General features: G+C 36.1%; 1 protein-coding gene across 1 annotated transcript in view; it reads right to left on the reverse strand.

The window, feature by feature from the left end:
• The window catches only part of LOC107746660 (serine/threonine-protein kinase NLK), a 52,013-nt gene that overhangs the window by 4,796 nt on the left and 36,848 nt on the right, over nt 1-10,369 (reverse strand). The window contains exons 7-9 of the mRNA XM_016560965.1: nt 3,439-3,525; nt 3,139-3,337; nt 1,952-2,045 (exon numbers count right to left, since the gene is read on the reverse strand). Of these exons, the coding sequence (XP_016416451.1) occupies nt 1,952-2,045; nt 3,139-3,337; nt 3,439-3,525 (380 nt within the window). The remainder of the gene's footprint in view (nt 1-1,951; nt 2,046-3,138; nt 3,338-3,438; nt 3,526-10,369) is intronic.

A 10,369-nucleotide genomic window follows, 5' to 3' on the forward strand; every position in this document is an offset into this window, starting at 1 on the left:
TTCGATTCGATTATTTTGGATATATATCAGGTAAGTTACAGTACATGCCAAATTTTCTCAAGGAAAAAAAAATCTCTCAACTAATGCTGTAAAATATACACGAGAGTCAGCTGGTAGGCTACTACATTACTATAATTTTGAAGGTTAAAATTAATGAAGTTTTTACAATAATAAAGTTACATAATAATATTTCTACTTCAGTTCGTTTTTTTGAAATATAAACATTTAAATGGTGGCTGTCATAAAAACTTGATGGATTTATTCAAACATAAATTAAACAGTGAAGAACAGTAAAAAAATATAATGAATATGTTATATGGTGCATATATTAAGCAGAATACCCCTCTAAACAGTTTATTTTTCTATATGACTAATGAGTTTATGGTCACCGAATATGTTTTTTTTTCTGAGGTAAATGTGACTTAAGTAATATTGTTTACAAGCCATTGTATTGACGTCTTTGCGCAGCTGAAACACTGATTGAGCGATTACATGAGACAGGATACGGATTGTAAATTTCTACTGTTTCTTTTAACTTACCTTCGGATGTTTAGTCATGCTTATTTTGTGCTGAAACTGGTATTAATGTGGAGATGATCATTTCACGTGCGCCTTGCGCTGCCGCGTCTGTTGAACTGAGGCGCAACAGCTATCTGTCACTTCACATTAAACAGCGCCAAAACGGCATTTATCGTTTAAATACTGCAATACAATGGACAGAATTTGAAATCTGAGACTTTGTTTCATATTAACAGTACCAAAGCACAAGGCTTATTGCGATTTATTGGATGGGAAGTACCCTTCAATGTTCCGTCCATTAACTGAAAACAGGCTAGACTAATATCGTTCCGTAAAAATGAGAATCAATTAATATCGAGATATCAGTATTTTTTTACCCATCCCTGCTTATTGCGATTGGATGGGAAGTACCCTTCAATGTTCCGTCCATTAACTGAAAACAGGCTAGACTAATCGATTCTTGGGATTTAAGAATTGATATCGTTCCGTAAAAACGAGAATCGATTAATATCGAGATATCGATATTTTTTTCCCAGCCCTAATTTAAATTGATGTGATAAACTAGTTAGGTCAAAAGTAATCTAAAAGTAGTCTGATTACACTACCTAAAATGTGTAATATAATGGATTACGTTACTAACTACAGTTTTTGTCATGTAATTTGGAATCAGTAACAGACTACAATTTGTAAGCAATCTACCAGGCTCTGGTTGTAAGCAATAACGGTTAGAAACAACATTAAACACTCTTTTATGTAAAAACGTTTGCCTAAATATTAAACAATGGCATGTTGCCTTCAACCCAAAGCACTTCCAAAACATGGTTCCCCTTAAAAAAATGACAGTCATGCTCACTGGATTTGATTTGGCATGTCTGTTAACCATGAGGATGAGAACATGGACATGAGGGTGAATCTCAAAATCTGTCAACCACTTTCTGGCTCTTATTTAATTAAAAAAAAAAAAAAAAAAAAAAAAAAGCATGTAGGACCAATACTTTTTTAGCATTACAACATTATTTGAAAAAAAAATTGATCACATTTAAACCCCTGCCACAATTGTCAGTAGCTTTTGTAATGTTAAAAATCTCATTCTCACTTCTGAAATGTAAAATAATAATATTAATTACCCGAATAAATAAACATCTAAATGATTTAAATATTATTTAAATGATAAAGTATGTATACATACTAGCTGTCATACTTGTACTGAATTAAATTTATGCTGATTTTAGAGATAGAATTTCACATTACAGTGATGAGAATTTTTGTGATGAAAAAATATCACAATGCAAAAATCTTAATGGACCTAAATACAGGTCATATTTCTTTATGCTACTTTTTCAGAGTTAAATATAACCTGGACACTTGATCATGATATTCGGACATAAGCAGAAGAAAGAAGAAGATGATGTAAAGCGGAGGGCGGCCTCACCTGATAAAGCTTTTGAAGGCAGCTGATTGGGGGTTGATACAAAGCGGTACCCGATTCCCCTTCTGCTGCTCCAGGATGAACTGATGAATGATCTCTGTGTGGGGAAGAAAGAGGAGAGATGATGAGAAATAAATTACAGTTTACAGCTATGAATAACGGTTTACAAGTTATGTGCTATCATGGTTAAAAGAACAGTTCACAAAACAATTCAAACATTTCTCCTGTGTTCATGTTAAATAAAATACAGGTTTCAAATGACATGAGGGTGAGAAAATGATGACAACATTTTTATTTTTAGGTCAATCTAATTAACAGGTAGACAGCAAGTCAAACCTGTTAACTAGTTAAAGGCATTCGGTAGTTCACACAATTCTGTCATCATTCCTTGTAACAAAAAAAGATGAAGTGATGTGACTCACAGACTTTCATCTAGAACTAGAATTTTGTATTTTCAGGACAAATCTAAATTATGATTGAATCACTGAATAAAGATTTATTCTAGCAGCAACCTTACAGGTCAAACAGTCGATTCTAAAGGAAGATTCTACAGGCAGACTGTACTATCTGTAATATCTTCTAAAGCTCTAAACTCTTTATTTTAGCATACAAGCGATTTAGCTTAAAACTAGCTCGGCCAACATGGAAACTCCTCATGTGTGGATCCAAAAGGGGTTCCCCTCGCGTTCCAAACGCCGCTGCCTCCCTAAATCGCTTTAAGTCTCCAGGCGGTCGGCTCCATCTGCACTGACTAATCCTCCAGTGGAAACACGTTGCACACAGGATGGAGGAAGAGGAGGGAGGGTGAAGGGCAGAGTTATTTTGAGCTGACAGCACAGTAAGCCTGCTTTTAGCGACAGACTCTCACTAATACCCACTGACAGTGGAAGGCAAGCACAGATCCAGGGGCCCCGAATGAAGGGTGAAAACAAGGGACAAAAACAACAGGAGCAGCAGGGGATCTGAAGCAGAAGATGCCCAGCAAGACTTCTGATTAACACGCGCTGCTCTCAGATAGATTCAATTCAATTAAGACCTTTAGCTCCTAAACATGTTGTCTACAAACTGGGGGTGGATCAGGACTCAAGGTTAAATGAATAGACCACCGATGTTTGTCTCACGTGTTGTATAATGTGTGCTGCAATCAGCACAAGGTGTAGTACATATGAATTGATTACAAGCAAGCTCACCTTTGACCTGCCGAACTGACGTCAGGTTCTTCTCAAAGCCGTCGTCAAACTTGGGGTTGGTGACAGGCTCAAAGTCACTGGTGTAGACGCGGCCAGAGGACGTGGTGTAGCAGCATTTGCACATGCAGGTGTGGTACCGCAGACGCCCCTCGTCCAGATACGGGTGCGCCAGGGCGTCCTTTGCAGAGATCCGCTTCGACTGTATTGGAAAACAGATTGGTTCTGACTGAACGTTTCTTTTAAAAATGCAATAAAATGATCTATTTTATATAATTTTATATAGTGTTATAGAACACTTACAGGGTCAAAGACCAACATCCTGCAGAGGAGGTGAACGGCCTCATGGGTTGCTTGACTGGACAGAGTGTACAGGACAGGAAGTGAGGGCTGCAGAAACAGGAAATGGCATGATCAGTATACTGTAGTCTGAGTATCTAATCTATTTGACCAAACTTTATACATACATATTCAGAGACAGGCAGAAACAAACTAATATGTAATCCGTATTTTAATGTTTGGAAAGACCACAAGTAAAATGCTAAAAACCCATATTGTTCAACCATTACCAAACAAATGTGAAAACGCTGTAGAAAGTGTGAGAATGAACATGATTTAGGAACATGGCCAACTCTGAACATTTTCATCCTGTTTTCAGAAGCAGTCAAAACATACAAACAGCTTCCTATAAGCACGTCATGTGATCCTCAGCGGCCGTTCAACTGCACGTCGCAAACATGCAAAACATTCCTCCCAGTAGCACATGATCCTTGCGCCAATAGGCGCACACTTATCTGAGGATGTGGGACAGCGGAGACAATGTGCTGGGATATTTTTAACCGTGTCTAATTATCTCCTCCGCCCACCTTCCCCCCATTCCAAGCCCCCCAGCCGACTCGCCAAAGAGTTGATTGAAAAAGCCCACCGGTAATTGCTTGTTTTCACTGGTTAGGCTATTTGAGCCGAGAACAGATGTGAACTATGGCTGGTGATTCACCATTTAAAAAGGGATGACGTATTGTCAGGGCTGACTGTATAGCTGATGGAGGTGAAGGTGTCGGGCGAGAGATGGAGGAAGACGATGGGCAAGGATTGAAAGCTCTCAGCCATAACTGGAGCCAAACGGAAACGAGGTGTGCTATTACTTTAAGTGATCAGACCTTCATTGAAGGAAGAATCTGAGTCATATGTAGGGACCAGAATATCACAAAGACTCGAAAGTGGGCAACATCTCGGAACATCCCATAAATTGCATAGCAACATGCTAAAAATCACTCAGAACACTGCATAGCAACATCATGGCTAGTACCCAAAAACCCCTAAAGAGATATATTTATTTACAAAAAAAGGAAATAAAAACAAATTCACTGCGAAATGAAGAGATTATTTTAATAATAACCTTTAAAAATAATAAATTTAATAAAAATTAAATATACTAATAAATATAATCTGATATCATTTAATATAAATTAACAATGAATAATTAACATTATACAATAAAAAATTAAGAAAAGAAAAAATACATGCTAAATAACTACACAAGTATGCAGATTTAAGTTTCACACTTAATTTCACACTACTGTAAACATTTTTGGGGTCAGTAAGATTTTTGAATGTTTTTTTAAAGATGTCTCTTATGCTCAAAATATAATAATATTGTGAATTATAATAAAAAATTAAATGTAAAAAAATACTGAAATAATGAAATTAATTAAATTAATAATTACATTTAAATAATAAAAAATACAAATATTTTCTGTAAAATGCTTTCTGTTTAAATATATTTTAAAAAGCAAAATTGTTTAGGAGACATTAGTACAGTTTTCATCCTTAAGAAATCATTCTAATATGCTGATTTGGTGCTCAAGAAAAATGTCTTATTATTATCAATGTTGAAAACAGTTGTACTGCTTAATATTTAAATTTAAAAGTCTTTACTGTCATTTTTAAATAAATTAAAGCATCCTTGATGCAGTATTATTATTTTTTTTAATAAAAGTACTGATCCTAAACTTTTGAACTGTAGTGTCTGTGTTTGATTCACTACAAAGATCCATCTTATAAGAGTAATTTATTCAAAAATGAGTGCACATTTTCTGCGCTCTACAGTTTTGATTCACTTAAAAAAAAAAAGCTTATAAAAGCTATTCATTCGGGAATTGGACTAGATTAGTTGTGCCGTATGTTTTTGATATACTAAAAAAACAACCTGCTCCCTATTTGTGTCGGAGCATGCGTGCCAACCGCTAGGCTCCTCTGACAAATCTGAAAGATTATCAAATCATGGGCGTTTGAATCCAGCGGGTCAGATTCTGTGTGGGCCGAGCCGAAACTATCCCTGTGCGATTATGAGTCAAGAAGCGTGCAGGGTGCAGCGATGCACCAACGTGGTGAGGCTGCGTGAGCGTATGTGATTAAGGAACCACAGTGGGCAAGTTTTTGGCGAGTAGTTGGCAGTAGCGTGGCGTGTGTGAACGATCATGCCCTCTGGGGTGGTGTGATCGTGTGCTGTAGTATTAGCCTGTAATAGTTAAGGATTATAGCGGAATGTGGCTTCAGACAGTTAAGGGAGGGAGAAGGCCTCTCCCTGTCCCATGATTCAAAGTTCAATTAGACAAATGATGAGTCAGGAGGGTTGACACATGACATCATCAGCCCAGGCTTTCAGTCATCCCAGGCATGCAGCAGCTCATGTTCCGCAGGAGTAATGGACTGAGCAAATTTGCTACTTCAAATCCTGGACAGGCTCGTGGAGTCAGACTGGTCACACTTTTAAACCATACACAAGGATGTCACAAGAACTTGAGCTAGTTGTAGTGGACTGAGCCTCAGTATTCAACATGACAAGTGAGTTTTACTTGTGAACTGTTTTTTTCTGAACACAGTGTCCTTACCAGGTGACCAGTAATTTGCCTGTTCACACCAAAAGCGACAATGCTACATGATGCAACACAATATTTTATGTTCTGCTATAGAGGGGGATTCAGGACCAATGAGATTTCACTGTGGATGGGCTGAGCAGTGCTGTAGAAGTGACGTAGACAAGATGTGGTTGGAACAAAATTTATAAGAGAACCAAAACAAAAAGATTTACATGGAAGGGGTTTTATCACTCATTTATCATTTTATATCAGGTTAGAACACTGTGTAAACGATTAGTGGTCAACCAATGAAGGTTTTTCACTGGTGCCGTCATGATATCTAAAGGGCACTGTTACCAATGTCTGGCCATATATATATATATATATATATATATATATATATAGGCCAAGAACCACCTGACATGAAATACATAATACAGTTTACACATAATACAATGTAATGACAAGTTCACAAAGCTGCTCAAATGAATCACTGATATTACGCAATATTTACTAAATATTTACCCCCAAAATAAAAAGATTTATTGAACAAAAACACTTATTTTACATAAAATTTACTAAAATATTTTACTTACATAGTATTTAATTAAAATAATTTAAAAATATAAAAAATATTGTTTATTAAAGGAAACAAAGACTTTTCTTTTATAAAATAGTTACTATAAATATTATAAAAAATTCACATAAAAATGTATTTTTAAAAGATTTAAAAAATGTTTTGGAAAGAAGTCTCCTATGCTCACCAAGGCTGCATTTATTTAAAAAACATACAGTAAAAAGCAGTAATACTGTGAAATATTGTGTTGTTTTTTATTTTAATATATTTTAAAATGTAGTTTATTCCTGTGATTGCAAAGCTAAATTTTCAGCATCATTACTCCAGTCTTCAGTGTCACATGATCCTTCAGAAATCACTTTAATATGCTGATTTGGTGCTCAAGAAACATGTCTAATTATTATCAATGTTGAAAACAGTTGTGCTGCTTCATATTTTTGTGGAAACCATGATAATGTTTTTTTTCCACGACTGACAAGTGTATATTTCAAAATAAAAGCATTTATTTGAAAAAGAAATCTGTTTTAACATTAAACGTCTTTATATACCATTTAATCCATTCTTGCTGAATAAAACTTTTAAACTGTTTTCCAAAAAAAGGCAATTATATTGATAGACCAATCCTTGTTTTTAACAAAATGCCAATGTTTAATAAGGATCAAGCTCATTAGTTTAGTCAGAGGTGGATGATAATATCTCACTCCAAATGAGCAAAGTTACTAGAGTGTCACTTTAAGGTAAAACCAGCTTTGTTTTCCTTTTCCTGACTGGTGGCACAAGCCCAGGCTGCAGCTATGAAGGGAAGGAGGAGGAGGTACGGTGTCATGAGAAGGTTGAGAAACGAGCCTCGGCTTCCTGTGAAGCGGAGCCCACGTGACGTCCGACCGCCCCTCTGGCCCAGCAACACTCAGCAACAGGTGCAGGCCGCAGCTTTCCCCAACCGGCCCAGTGCTCCTCCTTAACCTCCCCCCGCTCGCTGCGGCTGTGTGGTCCGGGCCATCTCTCCCCACTATCACAAACAAGCCATTGATCATCCTGGCAGCAAAACAACACAAAGCCCTTCAGGCCCACAAGTGCAGGGAGAGTAGGGCCAAGCGAGGACAGACAGGTGGATAGGACTTGTCTGTTTGTGTATTTTTGCAGTTAGCATGCTAAAGAAAAGCAGGGCGCATTTCCTACGGGCACGAGAGGGGGAGGGAGCGCTGATATAGGAGCAGGCCATTAAACGAACGAATACACAAAAATACTAATATATATATATATATATATATATATATATATATATATATAGGCCAAGAACCACCTGACATGAAATACATAATACAGTTTACACATAATACAATGTAATGACAAGTTCACAAAGCTGCTCAAATGAATCACTGATATTACGCAATATTTACTAAATATTTACCCCCAAAATAAAAAGATTTATTGAACAAAAACACTTATTTTACATAAAATTTACTAAAATATTTTACTTACATAGTATTTAATTAAAATAATTTAAAAATATAAAAAATATTGTTTATTAAAGGAAACAAAGACTTTTCTTTTATAAAATAGTTACTATAAATATTATAAAAAATTCACATAAAAATGTATTTTTAAAAGATTTAAAAAATGTTTTGGAAAGAAGTCTCCTATGCTCACCAAGGCTGCATTTATTTAAAAAACATACAGTAAAAAGCAGTAATACTGTGAAATATTGTGTTGTTTTTTATTTTAATATATTTTAAAATGTAGTTTATTCCTGTGATTGCAAAGCTAAATTTTCAGCATCATTACTCCAGTCTTCAGTGTCACATGATCCTTCAGAAATCACTTTAATATGCTGATTTGGTGCTCAAGAAACATGTCTAATTATTATCAATGTTGAAAACAGTTGTGCTGCTTCATATTTTTGTGGAAACCATGATAATGTTTTTTTTCCACGACTGACAAGTGTATATTTCAAAATAAAAGCATTTATTTGAAAAAGAAATCTGTTTTAACATTAAACGTCTTTATATACCATTTAATCCATTCTTGCTGAATAAAACTTTTAAACTGTTTTCCAAAAAAAGGCAATTATATTGATAGACCAATCCGTGTTTTTAACAAAATGCCAATGTTTAATAAGGATCAAGCTCATTAGTTTAGTCAGAGGTGGATGATAATATCTCACTCCAAATGAGCAAAGTTACTAGAGTGTCACTTTAAGGTAAAACCAGCTTTGTTTTCCTTTTCCTGACTGGTGGCACAAGCCCAGGCTGCAGCTATGAAGGGAAGGAGGAGGAGGTACGGTGTCATGAGAAGGTTGAGAAACGAGCCTCGGCTTCCTGTGAAGCGGAGCCCACGTGACGTCCGACCGCCCCTCTGGCCCAGCAACACTCAGCAACAGGTGCAGGCCGCAGCTTTCCCCAACCGGCCCAGTGCTCCTCCTTAACCTCCCCCCGCTCGCTGCGGCTGTGTGGTCCGGGCCATCTCTCCCCACTATCACAAACAAGCCATTGATCATCCTGGCAGCAAAACAACACAAAGCCCTTCAGGCCCACAAGTGCAGGGAGAGTAGGGCCAAGCGAGGACAGACAGGTGGATAGGACTTGTCTGTTTGTGTATTTTTGCAGTTAGCATGCTAAAGAAAAGCAGGGCGCATTTCCTACGGGCACGAGAGGGGGAGGGAGCGCTGATATAGGAGCAGGCCATTAAACGAACGAATGCTGACAGAGACAACAGTGATTCCAGAGAACTCGGAGCTGTAGAGCAGCTAACAGACTTCCTTCTGTATACTCAGACAGAGAGAATCTGAACAGTGTGTGTGTGTGTGTAATAGATATTGGGTGTTATTCACTAAAGCTAAGCGCACACCACAGGACTGAAGCTTTTCGCTCTGTGCACATTTAAAGACTCAGAGTTTCTTGTATTTTATCATGTTTTTGTTGCATACTGTACTTTAATCATAGACATTATTCTCAAACAAAGTCACACACATGCAGTATAAACAACAGATCAGTTTATTCTTGATAACATGGCAACAGAAGACAAGGAGGAAAGGTTTGTTTCGCACAACTGTGCACAACTGTAAACCACACTAAACCTTTAACTTAAAGCACGTGTGTCCAAAGTGTGATAAGGAGAATTTTCCATAAACATTCATAATAAATAATAACAAATATTCTGGGTATGCATATCGTTAACTCTGTTTTTTTGTAAATAAATTAATATTTTTAGTAATTTTAGTAATTTACTTTTTTAATAATTTAGCAATGACACAAAATTGATCAGAGACAGAAAAGACATTTATAATTTTACAAAAGATTTCTATTTCAAATCATATCTGCTCTTTTGAACTTTCATTCTGACAATAAGAAATGTTTCTTGAGCAACAAATCAGCATATTAGAATGATTTCTGATCCTGTCACACTGAAGACTGGAGTAATGATGCTGGAAATTCAGCTGTCATCACAGAAATAAATTACATTTTAAAAAAGTATTAAAACCGAAAAATTATTTTAAATCATAGAATTGTACATGTTTACAGCATACAGTAATTCACAAATAATGGAAAAAATAACTTTTTTATTAGCCATTGACAAGGCTGTCAGTTGATTTCTTGGAAGAGATAAAATAAAATAAAATGTAATTATGCCAGTAGGTCTATATACATACATACCTGTACATACATAACAATATATATATATATATATATATATATATATATATACAGTATATATATTAAATAGAATCTGGTGAAACTAGTAAACAGACTGTTTCCACATTCCATGCTTCCTTTTTGCATGTTAACGCACAATTTCT

Source organism: Sinocyclocheilus rhinocerous, unplaced genomic scaffold (genome assembly GCF_001515625.1).
Source record: "Sinocyclocheilus rhinocerous isolate Xijiao unplaced genomic scaffold, SAMN03320098_v1.1 scaffold259, whole genome shotgun sequence".
Taxonomy (NCBI): domain Eukaryota; kingdom Metazoa; phylum Chordata; class Actinopteri; order Cypriniformes; family Cyprinidae; genus Sinocyclocheilus; species Sinocyclocheilus rhinocerous.